The sequence below is a fragment of the Hypanus sabinus genome, chromosome 4 (genome assembly GCF_030144855.1).
Source record: "Hypanus sabinus isolate sHypSab1 chromosome 4, sHypSab1.hap1, whole genome shotgun sequence".
Classification (NCBI taxonomy): Eukaryota; Metazoa; Chordata; class Chondrichthyes; order Myliobatiformes; family Dasyatidae; genus Hypanus; species Hypanus sabinus.
The window spans coordinates 74,271,507-74,296,715 of NC_082709.1; the positions used below are offsets into that span (position 1 = coordinate 74,271,507).

General features: G+C 40.6%; 1 protein-coding gene across 4 annotated transcripts in view; it reads left to right on the forward strand.

Moving 5' to 3' along the window:
• pcnt (pericentrin) overlaps positions 1-25,209 on the forward strand; it is a 210,193-nt gene that overhangs the window by 149,742 nt on the left and 35,242 nt on the right. For all 4 annotated transcript variants that reach the window (XM_059967417.1, XM_059967418.1, XM_059967419.1 and 1 more), the window contains 5 exons: positions 735-1,286; positions 5,276-5,366; positions 10,679-10,851; positions 15,320-15,517; positions 20,533-20,700. In XM_059967417.1, the coding sequence (XP_059823400.1) occupies positions 735-1,286; positions 5,276-5,366; positions 10,679-10,851; positions 15,320-15,517; positions 20,533-20,700 (1,182 nt within the window). The remainder of the gene's footprint in view (positions 1-734; positions 1,287-5,275; positions 5,367-10,678; positions 10,852-15,319; positions 15,518-20,532; positions 20,701-25,209) is intronic.

Below are 25,209 nucleotides of genomic sequence, written 5' to 3' on the forward strand. Positions count from 1 at the left end.
GGTGGAAGGATCTCCTGAAACTTATCAAATATTGAAAGGCCTGGGTAGAGTGGATGTGTGGTGGATATTTCCTATAGGGAGGAGTCTAGGCCCAAAGGGCACAGCCTCAGAATAAAGGGGCATCCATTTAGAACAGAGATGAAGAGGAATTTTTTTAGCCAGATAGTGAATCTGGAATTCATTGTTACGGATGGCTGTGGAGGCCAAGTCATTAAGTATATTTAAAGAGGAGGTTAATAGGTTCTTGATTAGCCAGGGTATCAAAGGTTACAGGGAGAAGACAGGAGAACGGGCTTGAGAAGGATAATAAATCAGCCAGGGTGGAATGGCAGAGCAGACTAATGACATAATTTTGTTCCTATGTCTTATGGTCTTATTTACCGTAAGTTAGAATCAAGGCAGCTCACAAGAAGGCAAATTGGACACTTTTTGCGCATTCTTCTTAGCATCTCAGTTCATACAAAGTTCCCTTTGAAAATGCCACTTGAGTTCAGTTGTCTCAAATTTGAAGGATTTGTGATTTTTTTCTCCTTTTTATTTGAAGTATAAGGTTCACTTTAAAGTATTTGATGTTCAATTGTCATTAATAACTGGATCACTGCAATGTTTAGTGCCTATTGTTCAAATGTAGCAGGTTGTACAATTTGGTCTGGAGTTGGTCATTCATATTTATTCAAGTATTTATTCTCCAACTAACTAATTTTTAATTAATTTCTTTCTTTGTTTATTTTTAGGTAAAAGACCACACGATTGCAGACTTGGAAATCCATGCTCGGAACTTGAAAACTCAGGTGAATCAGCTGCAGGAGGCCTTATTACAACAGGTGAAGGAATTGGCAAGTCGGGCCAAAGAAGTGGAAGACTTGAATGAGAAATGTCAGAAACAGGAACTTGAGTTGCAGAGGCAGTCTATCTTGGAGAATGATAGGCCACAGATCACCCCTTCGATTTTCAAAGAAGCTTCTCAGATTCTTGTTCAAGGTGGGCGTCAGCCATTTGCCTACAGTCACACAGTCAATGAGAGCTTGCTGAGTTCTCCAGAGCTGATGAGAAAGCAAGAGGAAAGTCTTGAATGGATGAATGGACTTCACACGTCCAGGATCTCTGAGATCAGTGGTGTTCACAGTGCAGATGTGGAGCTGATGCAGAGCAGATCATCTGGACTTGAGAAAAACACAGACAGAGGGAACCAGGACATTCCCTCTGCTAAAGACAGAACACATGGGCATTCTCCATCTCCATCTGATTATACACATTTGCTGTCTGAATCTTCTGATGCTGAGAAGGTGAGAGTTGGAAAGTTGATGCTTTTAATATAATGTTTTTATTTTAACTACCCACTGCTGTACAATGAATTGTTAAAACTGCCCAACATTTCACTGGCACCAGTCTACCCACCAAGAAGGACAAATATACAGAAAGGTCCAGCAATATCATGAAGGATGCCATTCACTTTGCTCATGGACTGTTTGTCACACTGCTATCAGGAAAAAGGCAGCACAGCATCCACACCAGGACCACTAGACTCAAAATAGTTACTTCCCACAAGCCATCAGGCTGATCAACACCACCACCACCACTACGACATACACATCACCTGGCTTCACTTTATGGGCATACAGTCAGACTATGTATATAACAGAATAACAACTTATAGACCACTTTTCATATAAACAGTGCAGTTCAAAGTGCTTTACAATAGGTTAAGGTGAAAATAAAAGTCAAAAAGATGTCAGTTAAAAGCAAGGTGAAATAGGTTTTGAGGTGGCATTTAGAAGTGTCAGCTGAGTCTGCACACCTTATAGTTTTAGCTACAGTCGGCCCCTAAAAGATCGAGAAAACCCGGAAATGCTCTTCCAGCACTCGTCGTTCGAGCACGTACAGACTTTTTTCTCTTGTCCTTATTCCCTTAACAATGCAGTATAACAACTATTTACATAGCACTTACATTGTGTGTAGGCCTCTGTTAGTCTCAATAGACCATGGATTTGCACCTTGGAAAGTTTCGAGGCGCAAGCCTGTTGCAAGGTTTCTTTTTTAATGGAAGACCAGCAGTTGCCCAAGCTGCAAGTCTCCCCTCTCCACGCCACCGATGTTGTCCAAGGGAAGGGCATTAGGACCCATACAGCTTGGCAACAGTGTTATCGCAGAGCGATGTGTGGTTCAAGGACACACACACAGCCTCAACCAATGCTCGATCTAGCGACCTTCAGATCTCTAGACAAACGCCTTAACCACTTGGCCACACGCCAACACTTGCAAGATGATTTAAAGTATGCGGGAGGATGTACGTAGGTTATCGTGGATCGGGATTTTGAAAAAACATGGAAGTTTTTTTATTATGTAAGTCGGAACAGGTACATCTGGTATTATTTAGCGTCAGTTAGTCAAACATTTGTCTCAGTATATAGTTTATATTTTCCCTTTCTATGCATATAAAACACTTAAGAAACATATGTATTTCAATAATTAAACCACTGTGTTGCATAGTAATAACTGTAGCTTTCATCGGGGCAGAGCCTTTCTCACTTTATCCTTTAAAATTGTTCTGATCATTGACTGACTGTAGCCTAATGCTTTTCCAATGACCGATGACGTTTCACCTCGTTCCAATCACTTTATTATTTCCACTTTCTTTTCAATCGTGATCGTGATTACTTTCGTGAACAGAAACACTGCGGATTCAGAGCTGCGACAGGTCCTAAAGACCACCGCACTGAGACAGGTTAAATAAGGGACTTGAGCACCCGTGTTTTTTGGTATCCACGAGGGGTCCTAGAACCAGTCCCTCGCGGATAAGGAAGGCTGACTGTATTGAATTCCACAGCGTAAGACCATGGGGTATAGGGGTGTATTTAGGCCATTCGGCCCATCGAGTTGTCCTGCCATTCTAACATGGCTAATTTATTATCCCTCTCAACCCCATTCTCCTGCCTTCTCCCCATAACCTTTGACCTGATTAATCAAAAACCTATCAACCTCTGTCTTAACTATACCCGTAACTTGTTTTGCACAGCTGTGTGTGGCTCTTTTAAGAGCCTCTTAGATAGGTACATGGAGCTCAGAAAAACAGAGAGTGCTAGGGAAATTCTAGGCAGTTTCAAGAGTAGGTTACATGTTCGGCACAACATTGTGGGCCGAAAGGCCTGTAATGTGCTACAAATTTCTATGTTCTATGTTTAATGTATTCCTCTGGCTAAAGAAAGTTTTCCTTGTCTTTGTTCTGAATAGACATCCTTCAATTCTGAGGCTCTGCCCTCTGGTCCTAGACATTCTCACGAAAGAAAACATTTTCTTCACACATCCACCCTTCAATATTCAATAGTGTTCAATAAGATTCTCCCCTCCAACAACCACCCCCCCCCCCCATTCTTCTTCCTCAGACACCCTTCTTCCTCAACACTACCTGCCAGTTCACTTATCATTATATCATCCGTAAACTTGGCCACAAAAGCCATTAATTTCTTCATCTAAATCATTGACTGATTGGTCCCAAAATCGAGCCCTGTGACACACCACTAGTCACTGGCAGCCAACCAGACAGAAGAGGTCCCCTTTATTCCCACCCTTTGCCTCCAACCAGTCAGCCAATCTTCTATCCATGTCATACCTTTTCTGTAATAAAATAGGCTCTTGTTGAGCAGCCTCGAGTGTGGCATCTTGTCAAAGGCTTTTGAAAATCCAAGTAAACAACATCCACTGACTCTCCTTTATCTATCCTGCCTGTTAATTCCTGAAAGGATTTACACAGATGTGTTAGACAAGTTTTTCCCTTTAGAAAACCATTCTGGCATTCTGCTAGTGCCTTCCCCAGTGAAGACTGATGCCGTACTGCCATCATCCCTGTTAGTGTCCCCTTCCAATCAACTTTGACTGGCTCTTCTATCATGCCTCTGTAATTCCCTTTACTCCACTATAATACTGATACATCCAATTTTAGCTTCTCCTTCTCAAATTGTAGGGTGAGTTCTGTCATAATCACTGACTCCTAAGGGTTCCTTTACATTAAGCTCACTAATTAATCTGACTCATTATGTAACACCCAATCCAGAATTGCTGTTCGCCTAGTGGGTCCAACCAGAAGCTGCTGTAAAAAGCCATCATGTTGGTATTCGACAAGTTCCCTCTGTTGGGATCTAGCTACTTATTAATACTTCCTGTTATACCGCTGGCATTTGGGGCAGCAATGAAAGTCCACTATCTCTTGCCTGTCCTTAGCCATTCCATTGTTCAAGGATACTTTATTGTTGTTTCCATAACAGTTTTGTTTTACTATTAAAGGTTGTTCGCCCTGAGCTGAATCCCCAAACCTGGAGGACCAGTGGACCGTTCTTAGTCTGACATCTATGACCTGTCTGGCATGAGAGCCAAAGAATAAAACCAACATAGCCAACATAGCTCTCCGGGTCATTGAGGCACACAAGCCTCCAAACCACGGCAAAGTTGCGGTCCCCTTGGAGGTGGGATCCAGCACTAACCTAATTTTCCCTATCTGCCTGAATATTGAAATACCCCATGTTTATCACAAAGTTGCTCTTTTAAAGTGTAGTTCAAAAAAAACTGACCTGCAATTTATCCTTTGGATTGTTAAAATTTTAAAAACTGGTGGAAGAAGACCTGAGAGCTCAAGCAGGGTTATAAAACTAAAGCAATTCTATGGTGTACGCTGGTCCCAGACCATTGAGAGCTTTAAAATCAAGTAAGAGAACTTTAAAATCAATTCTAAAAGATACAGAAAGCCAGTGCAGAGGAGCTAGGATGGGAGGGATATGCTCCCTCATCCTGGTTTTAGTTAAAATTCTTAACAGCAACATTCTGAATGTGTTGCATTTTGTCAATAGTTTGCTTGTAAAGCCGGTAAAAAGTGCAATGCAATAATATTGTTCTCAGTATAAAGTCCTGAATTAGTTTTTCAGCATCATTACGTGACAAAAGTAGATGTGCTTTTGCAATATTTGTGAAGTGTAGAAATGGTCACTTCCTTTGTTCAGATCAGTTGCAGCATAATCATTTTGTTGTCTTTTACTCTTGTGTACTGAAGAATGTTTATTACAATCTTGATTTTTACATTGCTTGTGCAGTTGGGTCAACACAGGATTATACAACTCGTGGGCATGGCTAGCATTTTAGGCCTCTTTCATAAACATTCATACAAACACCCACTGCCCCCTTTTCCCTTCCCCGGTGCACCTTGTTATTTACCCAAATTTTTTTTAAAAAACTATTAGGTTGTGAATATTGCAGATATGATTGCAGGTTGCGTTTTTCTTCACAGGTACAACTAGAATTGAGATTGGCAACAATGCAGGAAGATAAGGCATCAACAGTGTCAATCCCTGATTGGATAAGTGATAGTTGTGGCAGCTGTGAGTATGTCAGAAAGAGCAAGCACACACACAACATCCGAACTCCAAACTCACAGCATGAGGGGGACAGGATTGAACCTGCTTCTCTGGGGCTGTGAAGTGGAAGATCAACAAGCTGTATCACTGTGTTCTCCTTTGTCTTTTGCAGATATAGATCTAACTTCTTTTGGCCATTCATGGCAGGACAGTGCTCTCAACAAAGGAATTAGCCATCTGAAACTCATTTCAAATGCCTCTAGTGCCAGCATATCATTTCTACACCTTCTGATCATGTGTTGCTTCTTTCTAAGGACCTGATTTCAGATCTTGGACTCCTCTACTGGCCCACTCACATTGTGGCTGATTCAAAATGGCTACCACCTCATCATATAACAATTACAGCACGGAAACAGGACATCTTGGCTCTTCTAGTCCATGCCAAACGCTTATTCTCACCTAGTCCTACCTACCTGCACTCAGCCCATAACCCTCCATTCCTTTCCTGTCCATATACCTATCCAATTTTTTTTTTAAATGACAAAATCAAACCTGCCTCTACTACTTCTACTGGAAGCTCGTTCCACACAGCTACCACTCTCTGAGTAAAGAAGGTCCCCGTCATGTTACCCCTAAACTTGCCCCTTAACTCTCAACTCATTTCCTCTTGTTTGAATCTCCCCTAGTCTTAATGGAAAAAGCCTATCAACGTCAACTCTATCTATCCCCCTCATTATTTTAAATACCTCTATCAAGTCCTCCCTCAACCTTCTACGCTCCAAAGAATAAAGACCTAACTTGTTCAACCTTTCCCTGTAACTTAGGTGCTGAAACCCAGGTAACATTATAGTAAATCTCCTCTGTACTCCCTCTATTTTGTTGACATCTTTCCTATAATTCAGTGACCAGAAGTGTACACAATACTCTAAATTCGGCCTTACCAATGCCTTGTACAATTTTTAACATTACATCCCAACTCCTATACTCAATGCTCTGATTTATAAAGGCCAGCATACCAAAAGCTTTCTTCACCACCCTATCCACATGAGATTCCACCCTCAGGGAACTATGCACCATTATTCCTAGATCACTCTGTTCTGCTACATTCCTCAATGCCCTACCATTTATGCTGAATTTATACCATCATGCTGAAGTATCTTAAGCCAAATCCTCAGTTCTGCACTCATTGTCTTACTCTAACACTGTTGCATTCCAATAATGGCTACTCTGCTTAAACCTAACTTCTTTAGATTGACCTTTGCCAAAAACCCCATGCTTTCTTTCAGTGGTCATAAGATTATAAGGAGCCATTGCCTTGTGCATTGTGGGAGTGAGATTTGAAAAAGCGAGTGGGGCCATTTGGCGGGCTTGAGATTCCAAGGTAATTGGGCACTTGGCTAGGGGCACTAAAAAGAAGTCAGCTCTAAGCAGGGTGGCTATTGTTGGAGTGGGATAGTTTTAGAATGGAGATCTGAGGCTTTGGCTCAAGAGGCTTTAGCAAAGTGAAGCAGAGGCCATTTTGAATAGACCATTGTGTGAGTGGGCCAGTGGAAGGGTCTTAAGATGTGAAATCAAATCCTTAAAAATAAGTGATATAGGATAAGGAGATGTAGAATCTTTGTGGCTACTATTTTTAAGAAAACTGCAGGTGTAAAAAGACCCTGATGGGAGTTATATACAGACATCTGAACAGTAGCTGGGATGTGGGTACGAATTACAACAGGAAACAGAAAAGGCATGTAAGAAGGCTAATGTTATATAACCATATAACAATCACAGCACGGAAACAGGCCACCTTGGCCCTCCTAGTCCGTGCCGAACCCTTAATCTCACCTAGTCCCACCTACCCGCACTCAGCCCATAACCCTCCATTCCTTTCCTGTCCATATACCTATCCAATTTTACCTTAAATTACACAACTGAACTGGCCTCTACTACTTCTACAGGAAGCTCATTCCACACAGCTATCACTCTTTGAGTAAAGAAATACCCCCTCGTGTTTCCCTTAAACTTCTGCCCCCTAACTCTCAAATCATGTCCTCTAGTTTGAATCTCCCCTACTCTCAATGGAAACAGCCTGTTCACGTCAACTCTATCTATCCCTCTCAAAATTTTAAATACCTCGATCAAATCCCCCCTCAACCTTCTACGCTCCAGTGAATAGAGACCTAACTTGTTCAACCTTTCTCTGTAACTTAACTGCTGAAACCCAGGTAACATCCTAGTAAATCGTCTCTGCACTCTCTCTAATTTATTGATATCTTTCCTATAATTCGGTGACCAGAACTGCAGACAATATTCCAAATTTGGCCTTACCAATGCCTTGTACAACTTTAGCATTACATCCCAACTTCTGTACTCAATGCTTTGATTTATAAAGGCCAGCGTTCCAAAAGCCCTCTTCAGGGAACTATGCACAGTTATTCCTAGATCTCTCTGTTCCTCTGCATTCCTCAATGCCCTACCATTTACTCTGTATGTTCTATTTGGATTATTCCTGCCAAAATGTAGAACCTCACACTTCTCAGCATTAAACTCCATCTGCCAACGTTCAGCCCATTCTTCTAACTGGCATAAATCTCCCTGCAAGCTTTGAAAATCCACCTCATTATCCACAACACCTCCTACCTTAGTATCATCAGCATACTTACTAATCCAATTTACCACCCCATCATCCAGATCATTTATGTATATTACAAACAACATTGGGCCCAAAACAGATCCCTGAGGCACCCCGCTAGTCACCGGCCTCCATCCCGATAAAACAATTATCCACCACTACTCTCTGGCATCTCCCATCTAGCCACTGTTGAATCCATTTTATTACTCCAGCATTAATACCTAACGACTGAACCTTCTTAACTAACCTTCCATGTGGAACTTTGTCAAAGGCTTTGCTGAAGTCCATATAGACTACATCCACTGCCTTACCCTCGTCAACATTCCTCGTAACTTCTTCAAAAAATTCAATAAGGTTTGTCAAACATGACCTTCCACGCACTCAAACATGACCTTCCACGCACAATAATCATTGGGAATTTCAATGTACAGGTAAATTGGGGAAACTCAGGTTGGTGTTGGATCCCAAGAGAAGGAATTTATAGAATGCCTATCAGATGGCTCTCTAAAGAAGCTTGTAGTTGAGCCCTCTGGGGAAAAGGCAATTCTGGATGGGGTGTTGTGTAATGAACCAGATTTAGTTGGTTAGATTAGGATACTAGTATTGACAAGAGCAAACACGAGGAAATCTGCAGATGCTGGAAGTTTGAACAACACCACACACAAAATGCTGGTGGAATACAGCAGGCCAGGCAGCGTAGCCTGCTGTGTTCCACCAGCGTTTTGTGTGTGTTGTTGTTAGTATTGACAAGAGTTTAGCTGACTGTCAGGAGGCAAAGAGTGGGAATAAAGGGGCATTTTCTGGTGACTACCAACTTTGGGGCTGCTTCTTTTCATGATTTGTATGATGGAATTAATGGCTTTGTGGCCAAGTTTGCAGACTGTATTTACACAGTCATACAGCACAGAAATGGGCACTTTGTCATACCGCATAACTCCGGTCTTTTTACCCGCTACACTAATCCAATTTGACTGCATTAGGTCCATGCCCTTCTACACCTCATCTATTTTAGTGCCTGTCCAAATGCCTCTTAAATGTAATTATATCTGATTCCATTACCTCTGTTCGCAGCACATCTCAAACCAATCTCTATAAAAGAAAAATGATCTCTCAGAACTCCTTCAAAATTTTTCCTCCCACTTTAAACCTGTCTCCTTTTATTTTTGATATCCTTACTTACCATTGGGGGGAAAAGAATTGACTATCTACCTGTTCTGTGACATTATCTTTTATATTTTGATCAGTTCTCCCCTCAGTCTCCTTTGCATCAGGGAAAGCAAACCCAGGCTATCTTTTCAGTCCCTGTAAGCTAAAATTTGGACAACATCCTTATGAATCTCTTCTGCACTCTGTCTGGTGCGACCACTTCCTTTCTATAGCATGGTGACCAAAACTCTCCTTGCAGTCAGTCGAAAGTTTTGTCAAGTTACAATATAACATCCCAACTTGAATATTCTGTGGTCTGACCCTATTTGTACTGTATATAGAGGGTATGCTCTCTTCATCACACTATCTGCCTGTTTGTCCACTTTCAGGGAACCAACATTCCTTAGCACCCAACCATTGACTGTATAAGTCCTTTTCATTTTTGACTTCCTCTGGTGTATGATATTGAATTCTTGCATTAACTTCCATCTGCCATGTTCTGCCTGGCTTTCTGGCCATTCTATTTCCTACTATACAACCTTCCTTTCTATATGTGGTGCCATTAGCTGTTGTATCAAACACAAACTTATTAATTATGCACCCGTTGAATCATGTTCAAGTATTAATATACACCACAGACATCATCAGTCCAGCATTGATCACTGTGGTACATCACTGGTCACATACCTCAAAATGGTGATGTATCTTCCACCACCACCCACTGCCTCCATTCACCAAGCCAATTTTGGATCTAATTGGCCAACTCAATGTAGTACTGAGTTTACCATACAGGATACCTTGTCAAACACCTACCATGCAGGACCAAATGCCCTACTAAAGTTCATTCTTCTTTGTTGGTGTTGGTGTTGTTGACTCATGGCGACCCTTTGGATGGTGTAGTTGTCCATAAGGTTTTCATGGCAAGATACGGAGGTAGATTGCCTGGCCTTTCTTCCGCACATGTACTGTTGCTGCCCAGGTTCGGACCTGGCTGGATTCAACCAAGTCGGGACCATTCACTTTTATCAACAATAGCCTTTAGTATAAGCAAACTGGCTGATAATTCTGTCTGTTTCCATGCTGTATGAACTTAACTCATTACCTGCCTGTAACCTCCCTCTGGTGCTACTCCCCTTTTTCTTTCTTCCATGGTCTTCTGTCCAGTCTTATCAGATTCCCCCTTCTCCACTCTGTATCTCTTTTACCAATCAACTTCCCAGTTCTTTACTTAATCCTTCCCTTCCCCCTCCCCCCGGTTTCACCTATCACTTTGTATTTCTACCTCCCCAACCCCCATCTTCTTACTTTGACTCCTGATCTTTTTTCTCCAGCCTGCTGAAGGGTCTTGGCCTAAAACTTCAACTGTACTCTTGTACATGGAAGCTCCCTGACCTGCTGAGTTCCTCCAGCATTTTGTGTATATTGCTTGGATTTCCAGCATCTGCAGATTTTCTCTTGTTTATGCCCCTCATTACCATGGTTGAAATGGGTTCTCTAAGAAATTAATAAAATTTTGGCTGTGACAGAAAGAAGAAATTGAAAAAAAAATTGATTAATTTTCCTTACACAGGTACAAGTTTGGATCTAGGAGCAAAGCTAAATCAGGAGCTTGAAACCACAGAACGTCTGGACAGTAGTTTCGTTGAGTATCTACAGCATCGTGGAATTGCATTGATAGACACAGAAAGTCATGCAAGAGAAGATTCATTGTCTGCTGAGGAAGTGCCTTCTGCACAGCTACAGGTCAGTCTTTAACTTTACTTCACAATGTTAAATAGGCACAGTGGTTTATGTAGTGTATGTTGACTCCAGTGAGTCCTTTGACAGAAGTCCTTATGGAAGGCTGCTGCAAAAGCTCAGGGGATCCGTGGCAAGTTGGCCAATTGGATCAAAGCTCTCAGCATTATTGAAATCCCCTCCCATCCTTTCCACAAGCTCTTTGACCTCCTACCATCAGACCTAAGGTACCTTATAACAGTATAAGACTTGTGAACACCCTGCTACCACTCAGTACACATTATTTTTGATCATGCCAGTAGCATTATAGTTGTATATTGAACTATATGTCATATATACACTTTATTAACGTGCATCTACACAATATTTTTGTAATGTTATTATTGTGTTAGTTTTATTTTGTTCGTTTAATTGTCAATTAGCTATGCATGAATATGTATGAATATAGCCAAATGAAACAGTGTTACTCCAGAGCTGAGGTGCAAAATGCAGTACCAACAGTCATGCACAGCACAAGGTACGTATACAGATAGCAGTAAAGTACAATTCATATAAAAAATATCTAATCGTCCAAGTTCCCAAGTGTATGAATGTTGCAGCAGTCTGCAGTCAAACCCAATACAGCTTGTCTTCTGCCGAGCAAACGCAGCTTCTGGCACCAACTCTGAGCAACTGTAAACAGGCAACACTGTGGCTTGAAGCCTAGTCTTCCACCAAACACACTGGTGGACAACACTGACGCCAGCATGGATATGCTGACATGATCAAAGATTAGTTTACATTCATCCTCAGCTGTCATTGCTTGACACTTGGTATTAAGTTGCAGGTGGCATACATCTGCCCATTTCATCAGTTTGTCTATGGCTTTTTGAAGTGCATTACTAATTATGTCATAGCTACTATTTTTACCTGATTTTTGTTCCCTGGTCAAATTGAAATTATGCCACTGATAACATGATGCAAGGTGATACATTTAGGAAAGTCAAATAGCAGTCAAATATATGCAGTAAATGGTAGGGCACAAGAAGTGTTGAGGAACAGAGAGACCTTGGGGCTTTTCCAAAGTCAACACAGCTGGATAGGGTTGTTAAGGCATATGGCAAGGTTGGAATATAAGGTGTTAGGACGTTATGTTACACTTGGAGTGTGGTGTGCAGTTCTGGTTACCACTCTATTGGGAAGCTAGGAGTGTGCTTTAGAGAGTGAAGAGAAGATTCAGAGGATATGGCAGACCTGGAAGATTCTAGCTATTAAATAGTCTGGGGTGTTTTCCTTCGAGGAGATGGGTGGGTGACCTGATAAAGTATATATGATTAAGAAAAGCATAATACCTAGGGCAGATAGAAGAATCATTTTTGCTATGGTAGGAGGTATCAAAAACAAAAGGTGAAAGGAAGGAGTTTTAAGGGGGACCTGAAGCAAAAGTTTTTTTTTACATAAAGTAATTAATATCTGGAACACCCTACTGGAGAAGGAGGTAGTGGCGGGATACAATTACTATGCTTAAGAAATATATAGAGACTTCAATCGGCAAGGCATAGAAGGATATGATCCTAATGCAAGTAAATGGAGTTAATGTTGATGGGCAAAAAGGGCAGCATGGTCGTGGTGGTTTCTCAGCTGTACAGCCTTGACTCTGTATATTAAACAAAGCAGTGGTCTGAATACCTGTATTTACCGTCCAGTGATACATTTCTGTCCTGCAGTTAACTTTGTACCTGAACTGCCATTGGCTGTTAAACCCATGAGTTTTCACCTTGCACTTCATCTAAATGCCTTTTGGAAGTTCATATACATGTCATTAAGATGGAGAAAGTGATCATTTTCTTGGCACCTGTTCACTTTAGGTTAGATGCCCATGTACAAATTGTGGATTTACTTGTATTAATTAACCTTTCAGTTACACTTATTCTCTTGCAAAAGACTTGCAGAGGCTTTCATGAATTCCCACGGCCCCGATGACCTTGTGATTTCAGTCTGAGTCCGACGTAACAGCATCCTTCAGGAGGGTGAACTCACGGAAAACGTTCAGCCCAGACAAGACCTGACTGAGTACTAAGCACCTGTGCTGATCATCTAGCTGGGGTGTCCACCGATCATCTTTAACCTCTCACTGCAGAAGCCTGAAGTACCACCTACTTTGAGCAGACTTCATCTGTATCTGTGCCACAGAAGAGTGTAGTAATGACTGTTGTCCAGTAGCACTTACATTCACTGTGATGAAGTGCTTTGAGAGGTTGGTGATAAAACATATTAACTCCTGCCTGAGAAGCGACATGAATCCACTACAATTTGCCTACCGATGCAACAAGTCACCAGCAGATGCCATTTCACTGGCTCTTCACTCAATATCTGGACTGTGAAGGTATATACATTAGAACGCTCTTCAGCGACTGTAGCGTGGCATTCAATACTGTCATTCCCTCAGAACTAATCAAAAATCTTCAAGATCTTGCCACTAATACCTCCTTGTGCAATTGGATTCTCTGTTTCCTCACTTGCAGACCACATTCGGTTCAGATTGGCAAAAACATTACTCCACGATCTCATTAGCACAGGTGCACCACAAGTCTTTGTGCTTAGCACCTTTCTCTGCTCACGTTATACTTACATCCGTGAGGCTAAGCACAGCTTCAATGCTATTTTTAAGTTTATTGATGACACTGCTGTCACTGGCTGAATCAGAGGTGGTGATGAATCAGCATATCGGAGGGAGATTGAAAACCTGGCTAAGTGGTGCCATAACAACAACCTCTTACTCAATGTCAGCAAGCTGGTTATTGACTCCAGGAGGAGGAAACCAGAGGTCCATGAGCCAGGCTTCATCAGGAAATCAGAGGTGAAGAGGGTCAGTAACTTTAAATTCCTCAGTGTTATCATTTCAGAGGCTCTATCCTGGGTCCAGCACATAAATGCCAATATGATGAAAGCACAGCAGTGCCTCTACTTTCTTGGAAGTTTGCGAAGATTTGGTATATCATCTAAAACTTTGACAAACTCTATAGATGTGTGGTGGAGTATATATTGACTGGTTGAATTATGAACTGCTGTCCGATGCCCTTGAATGGAAAATCCTACAAAAAGTAGTGGATTTGTCCCAGTCCATCATGGGTAAAGCCTTCCCCACCATTGAGCACATCTACACAGAGTGCTGTTGCAGGAAAGCAGCATCCATCATCAAGGACTCCCACCATCCAGACCATACTCCCTTCTCACTGCCACCATCAAGAAGGTGGTACAGGGGCCTCAGAACACCCACCACCGAGTTCAGGAACAGTCACTACCCCTCAACCATCAGGCACTTGAACCAGAGGGGGTAACTTTCCCCATCCTATTACTGAATTGTTCCCACACTCTATGGACTCACTTTCACTGACTCTTCATCTCATGTTTTTGATATTTGCTGCTATTATTATTATTCCTTTCTTTCCCGTATTTGCTCAGTTGTTGTCTTTTGCACACTGGTTGGTTGTCCATTCTGTTCAGTGCAATCTTTCATTGATTCTATTGTAAACACAAGGAAATCTGCAGATGCGGGAAATTCAAGCAACACACACAAAATGCTGGTGGAACACAGCAGGCCAGGCAGCATCTATAAGGAGAAGCACTGTCAATGTTTCAGGCCAAGACCCTTCGTCGTGAGTCCTGACGAAGGGTCTCGACCTGAAACGTTGACAGTGCTTCTCCTTATAGATGCTGCCTGGCCTGCTGTGTTCCACCAGCACTTTGTGTGTGTTGCTTGATTCTATTGTGTTTCTTGAATCTACTATGAATGCGTGAAATAAAATGAATCTCAGGGTTTTATATTATGACATGTACTTTGATAATAAATTTACTTTGAACTTTTCTGAGTCAATTGCTGGAAGGATGTATGCTTCAGAATCAGAATGAGTCTTAATATCACTGGCATTTGTTGTTAAATTTGTTGTTATGCCGTGGCAGTACATTGCTTGGAGCCTTTTGATCAGAACTTGGTAGGAATGATTGTGTTAAATGCTGAGCTGTAGTCGATACACAGCAGCCTGATGTTAGTGTTAGCATTGTCCAGGTGGTCCAAGGCCATGTGAAGAACCAATTAACTCGCATCCACTGTAGACATATTGTGACAATGGACAAATTGCAATGTGTCCAGGTCCTTGCTTATACAGGAGTTGATTCTAGCCATAACCAACCTCTCTTAGATTTGAGTGCTACTAGATGAAAGGCATTAAGGCAGCTTACCCTGCTCTTGGGCACTGGTATTATGTTGTCCTTTTGAAGATTAATAAAACTTGCTCATTTCATACCATGCATCTTAATTTTTCTATCCAAGCAAAAAAAACTGTGACTACATTATGTAGCTTAATCTGCACCTTTCCTTCCAATCATACAATTTCATTTCAAGGGTCTCGTATCAAGTATTTAATTTGAACAACTTCCAACATATTTTTTTTTAATGTTGAGATTGAAGTCTGCACAATTCTTTTTCCATCAGGCATTGCTGAAGCAAGTACATGAGGAAGGTTGCCGTGTACTCTCACTAACAGAAAGGCCTTCTCACCTCCGTGGATCTCAGCTTGCGTCTGTCTCCAGTAAAACAATAGAGGAATGGCAACAAGAGAAAGAGGGATTACTTGATACAATCCAGCTGTTGAAAGACCTGCTTTCTAAGGCACTGAACAAGTTTGATGAGGTAAATCCAGCTAATTATTTTGGCAACGTCCCAACCCCTAACATAGTCTAACGTATAGGAATACTTTTGTCTTTCCTCTCATTGCTTGGAAAACACACCATAACTTCAATGAAGGGACATTCTTTCCCCTTCCTTCCCAGTCTTGATGAAAGGTCTTGGCCCAAAATGTTAGCTCTTCATTCCTTTCCATAGATGCCAGCTGACTTGCTGTGTTCCTCCAGCATTTTCTGTGTATTACTCTGGATCTCCAGATTGCAGAATCTCTTGTGTTTGCAACTTAAATGAGGTGCAGTCCACAATTACTATGATTTCAAACAGAGGACCCTAATCAGGGAAATATACCACTTTTAGAATTTAGATAAGTATACGTTTCTCCCAGCTCTAATGCATGAGCCAGTACTGGAGCTTTTTGCTTTCAGTAGCCTTTCAGCATCATTAACTCCTTTGTTTTTCAATGGTGCTGTTCTTATTTCCCCAAGACTATTCAAAAATTAGCTACACATTATGAACCAAACCCGTTTATTTGTGGATTTAGTTTTTGTTTTTAGTCAGTCCTGAAAACATTTGTAATCATTGTGATATTAACTATAAATTACCAGAAACATTGCTTGCCACAATTAAGCTTGAATAGGTAGAGAAATGTGCAATGAGAGGAATCTTTAGCTTGTCAAATGCTTAAAATTTCTTCCACAGTTAAATGTTTCTCTGTATTGGATCCTACCCACCTTACTGTTTCAACTTGCTTCCAAATCTCAGTTTTCCTTAGTGTAGAAGTCTCCCCAGAAGATGTGGGGGGGGGGGGGGGGTTTATGTTAACTGTTCTCTGTATATTGTAGGGGGTTAGGTCAGTAGAACTGAGGAACTGTGATGAGTTTTACAGAGAATGGGTTACAGGTACTGTGGGGGATAAAAGTGATAGGAATGCTCTAAGAGCTGGCATTGACTTAATGGACTAAATGGCCTACTTCACAAGAAAATTTATTTGTTTAGAGATTCAGCCAGAATATACACTCCCAATGAGCCACACTGCCCAGCATCCCACCTATTTAACCCTAGCCTAATCACAGGATAATTTACAATGACCAATTAACCTACTGATCAGTATGTCTTTGGACTGTGGGAGGAAACTGGAGTACCCGAAGGAAACCCATGTGGTCACGTGGCGAAGGTACAAACTCCATACGGATGGTGCCGGAGTTGAATTCCAAACTTTGAAGCCCTGAGCTGTAATAGAATCACACTAACTGCTGCACTAGCGTGGCACTCATTATGAGGAAAATATGATGAGAAACAGTTTGATGAAACTTGTGTCAAAATTGTGAAGGAATTAGAAAGTATGCATATTTTCTTAGAGCCTTTCTTAAACAGTGGAACAATATTCACTATCCTCCAATCCTGCAGTAACTCTACCTGCAAATTCTGCACTTAACTCCCATAGTCCAAGGGAACACCTTGTCAGGTCTTGGGGACCCTAATTTGCTTGAGGACAGCAAACCCAAATGATCACAAGGAACTGTTTGGTCAGCATTTGATTCTCCCATTGCAGATGAGACTCCTCACAAGTAATAACACAGCATGCTTAAATTGAAAACTGTATACAAAGAGCACTGGTTGCTAGAATTGAACCCTGGTCACTGAAGCACCAACTTCTGCATTTATGCTTGCTTGCAATGAATTTAGCCACCATAAGCTAAAAATTTCCCGTTGTTTTCCACAAATTGACTGGGACTCTCATACTGTAAAAGGTCTAGAATAGATAGTTTGTCATATGTGTTCAGGAAAGTTTCCTTAATCAGTATGTAGAAGTCCCAACTAGAGAGAGTGTGATACTAGATCACCTATTAGAGACAGGTGACAGAATTTTGTGTAGGGGAACACTGCTTCTAGTGATCATAATATCAATTTCAAGGTAATTATGGAAAAGGATAAGGATAGGTCTGGTCCTTGATTTGAGATTTAAATCGGAGGAAGGCCAATTTTGGTTTTAGAAAGGATCTGGCAAGTGTGGATTGAGACAGGCTGTTTTCTGGAAAAGATATAGTTGATAAGTGGGAGGTCTTTAAAACAAACTTTGAGAGGATAAAGTTTGTATGTGCCTGTCAAAATAAAATTCAAGGATATCTCTTGGTTTTCAAGAGATATTGAGGCTGTGGTTAAGAAAAATGAGGTGCATAGCAGATATAGGCAGGTAGGAACAAATTGAGGTACTTGTAGAGTATAAGAAATGCAAAAGAACACTTAAAGAAATCTGGAGGGCTGAAAGGAGGTGTGAGGTTGCCTTAGTAGAAAAGGTGAAGGCAAATCCCAAGGGTTTCTACAGATATGTTAAGAGCAAAAGGATTGCAAAGGGCAAAATTGGTCCTCTGGAAAATCAAAATGGTAATCTATGCATGGAGCCAAAAGAGATGGGGGAGATCTTAAAAGGATTTTTTGCATCTGTGTTGGCTTGGGAGACTGACGCATGATCTGTAGAGCTGAGGGAAAGTGGCAATGCGGTCATAGGCCCTATACAGATTACAGAGGAGGAGGTGTTTGTTGTCCTTGGACAGATTAAGGTGGACAAATCCCCAGAACCTGACAAGGTGTTCCCTTGGACTCTGGGAGTTAAGTGCAGGGCTTGCAGGGTGAGGTACTGCAGGATTGAAGGATAGCGAATATTGTTCCACTGTTTAAGAAAGGCTCTAAGAATAAACCAGGGAACTGTAGGCTGTTGAGCCTGACATTAGTAGTGGGAAAGTTATTGCAAGGTATCCTAATGGATGGGATATATGAGTATTTGGACAGACAGAGACTAACTAGGGATAGTCTGTGGCTCTGTGTTTTAGGTTATGTCTAACCAATCTTAGAATTTTTCGTGGATGTTGCCAGTAAAGTTGATGAAGGCAAGGCAGTGGCTGTTGTCTACATTGACTTCAGCAAGGCATTTAACAAGGTCTCACATGGGAGGTTGGTCAAAAAGGTTCAGTCACTTGGCATTCAAGATGAGGTATAAATTGGATTAAATATTGGCTTTGCAGGAGAAGTCAGCGAATGGTAGTAAATGGTTGCCTCTCTGACTGTAGGCCTGTGGTTAGTGAAGTGCCACAGGGATCAGTGCTGTGTCCATTATTGTTTGTCATTTATATGAACGATCTGGATGATAATGTGGTTAACTGAATTGGCAAATTTGCTGAAGATACCATGATTGGGGGTGTAGTGGACAGGAGGAAAACTATCAAAGCTTGCAGTGGGAAATGGGCTGAAAAATGGCAGATGGAATTTAATGCAGATGAGTGTGAGGCATTGCACTTTGGAAGGACCAGCCAGGGTAGGTCTTACACTGAGCAGAAGGACACAGAGGAATACGATAGAACAAAGGGATCTTGGAATACAGGTGCATAATTCATTGAAAGTGCCATCACAGGCAGATGGAATTGTATAAAAAGGTTTTGGCACATTGGCCTTCATGGATTGAAGTATTAACTACAGGAGTTGGGATGTTATTGGTCACCTACCTACAGGAAAGATGTAAATAAAATTGAAACAGTGCAGAGGATGTTGCCAGGATTAGAGGACCTGGGTTATATGGAAAGATTGAATAGTTAAGAACTTTATTCCCTAGAACATAGAAGATTGAGAGGAGAGTTGATAGAGGTATGCAAAATTATGAAGGATATAGATAGGGTAAAAGCAATCAGAGGTTAGGTGAGACTAGAACTGGAGGTCATGGGTTAAGAATGAAGGGTGAAATGTTTAAAGGGTACCTGAGGAGAAACTTTTTCACTTGGAGGGTGGTGAGAGTGTAGAACGAACTGCCAGAGCAAGTGATGGATACGATTTTGATTTCAACCTGTAAGACAGGTTTGGATATGTATATAGATAGGAGGGCTATGGTCTGGTTGCAGGTTGATGGGATTAAACACTTCAAATGGTTCGACCTGGATTAGATTGGCCGAAGGACTTGTTTCTGTGCAGCACTTTTCTATGACTACGAATCTATAACCATTCCTGATTTGTGTACATTTGAAAATATCCTGATAACTAAATTGGGCAAAGAAGTAAAAATGATGCAAATATTTAGTGAAACCCAACATCAGGAAACATCAGTAAAAGAAGAAAATGAAAATTTATGTTTAATGTCAATGTTTAATTACCAAAATTGCAGAAATGTTAAAAATGTAACTGGGTTGAGGCAAGTACGGAGCCCAGGAAATCAGAAGAGAGGAAGTAAAATGAAGAATGATTAAGTCAAAGATAGGTACGATTAATTAACAAGAGATGGTAGCACTGGAAAAATGAAATAAAAAGCACATCTTTTGATGCAACAAAATGTTTTTTTTTTCTCAAGCTTCAGTTGAGCTCCTTCAGAACAATGAGGACAAGTGTAGAGAATGAAAACACTGACAAAATGTGGAGCATAGAATTATGATGACGGACAGCCACAAATAATGAACGTGTTTGTGGACTTGTCATTGATGAACCGGATTCTTGACAATTTGTACTCGTTCTGCAATCACACATTATTTGCTTGTGTACAAGGAGAACAGCATGGCCCTTGTTATCAGACTGCCCTGCTACAGACTATAGAGCCTTCACATTGCTTCTATTTTTAGCCAATTTGTTATCAGCTTTCTGTTTCCCTGTAATTGTTAGTTTCCCAACCATCAGAGCTGCTATCAACACACACAAAATGTTGGAGGAACTCAGCCTTGACATATTTTCAGCCTCTGCTTTCAATCTAACTCCATCCTTAATTGGAATAAACAATGGATAAGACACATTTGCAGTGGAGTCTTGATTTCCATTCTATTTGCAATTGCAATACTACAGATATAAAGGAAAGAATAGAGCACCTGTGAGTAATTGTAACTAATCATTATTTCTTTCCACTGATGCTATCTCACCTGCCGAGTATTTATCAGCATTTTCTGTCTTTATGTCATTATTTATGATGTTTACCATGAACCCATGGTTACAATCATTATTTCCTTTCCAGAAGTCTTGACTCCTTTTTCCATTCGTTTTATGCTTGACAGGATTCTGTAAGCAGAACTGATTGGCGGAGGGAGTTACTTGTGGCTGTACAGGCTGTCCTCAATCAAGAACAACAGTCTTTCTTGGCTGAGTTGCGTTCGTACATGAAGAACCCATCTACAGAAGAGAGCTCCTTGCCTGAGAAGCTTGAACGTATGCTTAAAGAGCAGGTGAACATAAGACACATTAGCATTTTCATCTTCCCACTTTCCACCCCTCTTACATTCTCCACCCTTCATGTTCATTGCTGTGGCCTGTGTCAAAGAATCCTCTCTTTGTGTTGAAACTTCCATGATAGAAGACAGATTTGGTAAATTCACAACTTTTTAATCAATTTTTGTATTGAAAGAATGGACTGAAACTTCTGCAGGTGCAGTTAAACTACTTTTTGACTGCAGAGAAAACTGTAGGTGGCATTAATGTACACTCAATGCCACTTTATTAGATACACCTGCGTGTTAATACATGTATTTTTAATCAGCCAATCATGTCACAGCAACTCAATGAATGAAAACATGCAGGCATGGACAAGAAGTTCAGTTGTTCAGACCAAGCATCAGAATGGGAAGAAAAGTGATCTGAGTATCTGAGTGACTTTGTCCGTGAAGTGTTTGTTGGTGCCACACAGGGTGGTTTGAGTATCTCAGCAACTGCTGATCTTGTGGGATTTTCACACACAACAGTCTCTAGAGCTGACAGAGAAAGTTTCATAAACAAAATAACACTCAATGAGTGGCAGTTATGTGGGCAGAAATGTTTTGTCAGGGGAGCTGGCCAGACTGGTTCAAGCTGACAGGAAGGTGACATTAACTCAAATGACATGTGCTACAAAGATGGTGTGCAGAAGAGTATCTCTGAATGAACAACATGTTGGGCTTTGAACTGGATGGGTTACAGCAATAGAAGACCACAAACAAATGGAAATGTACTCAGTGTCCTTTTTATTAGGTATAAGAGGTCTCGAATAAAGCGGCCACTGAGAGTATATCTGGTTTTGCAAGAATAATAGAAACATAAGGTGAGGCAGAAGATTGTTGTAAATGTTCTGCTTCAAAAATAATTTGTATGAATTCAGCAAGTAGCAGGTGAAATTAGTTCCTGGTTTTGAATTCTTAAATAAACTTCAATTCCCAATTCAAGTTGTACACCTATAAAACAATTGAATAAAGGTAGCATTATTAGACTCTTAATAATTGCCACCAACATTAAGACAGTCCTTACAAATCTGTCACTAAAAACAATATTAGCATTATTAATAAGGAAACTAAGCTCTTTTTGTTTGCTTGAGTCTAGGTCTTGAAACAAATTTTGGTACCTATTTTCATAACTTGGCAGAGAAGAAATAATTCAACACAGACTAAATCATGAGTCAGTTGCATTGATTTTGTCAAGTTTGTCATGGAAACATAGAAATATGAGGGTTTTCCTTCCAGGTTACCCCAAAATGCAGTCATAATTTCACAGGAAATTTCCTTTATAATTATATTTCTCTTTTACATTGGCAAATTGAAAGAATTTCTATTTAAAGAACTCTACTCCATAGGCATAATTGCATCTTTGTTGAAGTCAGTTATAATGGCTGCCAATTAAGATTGTATTAACCACAATTTCTAAAGTAGTGGCAGATTAACTTGATCTTTTTTTTCAACAATTTCAGTCAGTTTGAAGCACAGTTTTATTTAACTTAAGAAAGTTGAAACAATCTTGTCCTGTCACTTTGTCATTATGATGTCACAGAAGTTATGTGTGCTTCACTGCACCCTCCTGATCATATGTGGTAAAGAAAACCAGTGTAAAGTAGGAAAAATGAGAAATGAGTACAATGAAAAATCATAAAAAGGACATGGTGGAGGAATGGGTAAAACAGCAGTGGAAAGAATCAAAAGTCAAAGTTTCCTACAGTGATAATACCCTCGCTACATATTACAATGACCTGGATGATGCAGAATTCAATGAGGTGAGCATCAAACAGACAGAGTCAAAACTTCTTTTTTCATTAGGTTACATTTAGAAGCGAATGGACCTTCAATCCAAATGGGAAAACAGCAGGACTTTGATCTACTTGTTGCTGCGGCCATCTTGTGGTCCACAGCACCATGAACGTGGGAGCTTTTTTATATTTCAATACTACCAGAATATTTACCTTTGACCCTGATTGGTGATCAAGTCCTCTGAACTGCTTCTTTATACTACCTATGGCAATAATCTTGATGGCTGAAACCTCATGCTGCTCCTATCTTGAGTTATCTTCCAGTAATATATTTTCCTTAAGCGGATTCTGTTTTTACTCCTTTGTCATGTTTTCTATAATAATCAAACTAGCTTCAGTTGCTATTGGTAAAAAGATATTCTGACTTCTATCACCCTCATCCTGTGGAGCTAGTTCCAAACTTAATTGATGAAGAGACAAATTATTTTTTAAAGTGTCTTCTAATTCTAGATTTGGCATCCAACTAAATGATCGGATAGCGAAATTATCATTTATTGTTAATGTAATGAGAACTTTGATAAAACTGCCCTTTAATTTTCAAACTTTTATGGAATACAACTCCCAAGCAATCTCTTCTCATGATTTAACACTGGAGTCCAATTATTGTTGTAGCAAATCTACACTGCAACCTTTATGTCTCAAATATCCTTGTTAAGTTGTGCGGAAGCATTTAAAATACCTAATTTATAAATTCTACTTTCTTGTATTCATCTTTGTTCTCTGTATTTGTGAGATTGCTGTGTGGATGTCTTCTCCATTTTGGACCTGCACACTTTCTGGTTTGGAGAGTACTCACACAAAAAAGTCTGCAGATACTGAAACTCCAAAGCAACACACACAAAACACTGGAGGAACTCAGCAGGTCAGACAGCATCTATAGAAAACATATCAGGCCCAAACCTTTCTTCAGGACTAGAAAGTACTCAGTTTAGGCTTTTTGGGTCCGAATCAGATGACCTTATTCTTGCTTACACTGACTCTATTTGGCACAAATTTGACCATTTACTTAATCTATCTTATTGTAATTTAATGCTTCCATCTACTGGCATTGCTGTTTATATTTGTATCATTCAGCCCCATATGAACAAGCATATTCATATAGATCAGCAGCCCGGCTAATACTGTGGCCACTTTATTATGTACCTCATGTACCTAATAAAGTGGCTATAGTGTGTGCTCGTTATCTTCTGTGGCCAATGTTTTTCTGCATACCACTGTTGTAACGTGTGGTATTTGAGTGACTGTCCTCTCCTGTCAGTTTGAAACAGTCTGGCCATTCTCCTCTGACCTCTCTCAGTGTTTTCACCCACAGAGTTGTCACACAGACAAATTTCACTACTATTTTATACAAAAATAATAAAATATCCACTACGTGAACTTTAACTAGGTCTTGGTCGAGGTCCCACATTGTAAGCTTGCCTGGAAGATTAAAGCACGTGGGATCCAGGGTGAGCAAGTGAATGGAATATAAAATTGGCTTAGTGGAAGGAGTTTGAGATGGGCAGTGAAGGGTTGTGACCAGTGGTGTGCTTCAAGGATCGGTACTGTGTCATCTTCAAAATTCAAGATTGTTTATTGTCATTCTTCAGTACACGTGTGTTTGGATCCGATGCAGCATAAAAAACACAATAAACATAGAATTCACAAAAAGTAAACAAAAGAAACAGTATAAATATAAAAGCAATCCTATAACATCTATATTAATGATTTGGAAGAGAATGTACTTGGTAGGGTTAGTTGGTTTGTGGTATAATTGGTGGTAGAGTGGATAGTAAAGAATGCTATCAAAGTTTAAAGTGGGAAGTAGGTAAAGAAATGGCAGAAGGAATTTAACTCTTGACAAACGTCAGGTGTTGCAGTTTGCTAAGCTAAACCAGGACAAGATGCTGACGGTAAATAACAGGGCCTGGGAAGTATTGTAGAACAGAGAGACCTAGGGAATGGGTGCACAGTTCTCTGAGAGCAGAGACATAGGTGGACAGCACGGTAAAGAAGGCATTTGGGATTCTTTAGCGGTCAGGTCATTGACTACAGGAGTATATCATGCCGCAACAATGCAACTCATTGGTGAGACCACACTTGGAGTATTAGGTACGATTCCAGTTGCCCAGATATAGGAAGGATGTCATTACGCTGGAAAGTAGGCAGAAAATATTCACAAGGATGTTTCTTGGACTACGGGGCCAGAATTGTGAGGAGTGGCTCATTAGGCTGGGCAGTGGTGTGCAGGAAACTGACCAGTGACCGTAAAAGGTTTATAAAATAATCAGGGGCATCAATATGATAAATAGTCATGGCCTTTTCCCTCAGGATTGGGAGTCTGAATCTAGAGTAATGTGAAAGGGAGAAGATTTAAAAGGGCTCCATGGGGCAGCTTTTTCCATACTGAGGATAGTATATGGAATGAGCTGTGGAGGTGGGTACAGTTACAGTTAGTGCATTTAGACAGGTACGTAATAGGAAAGGTTTGGAGGAATTATGGGCTAAATGCAGGCAAATGGAGCCAGCCTGGGGGCAAAAACTGGCCATTATGTATGAGTTTCCGTGCTATAGCTCTGTGACATATTCTGGTATGCTATTGTTTCTGTTGTCCAATAACATTTACATTTTGACTGCACCACTAAACCAGTGGTGTCAATTCATCTTCACTAATTTCCTTAAGCTCAGCCTGTTGCCTCTCATGCACACC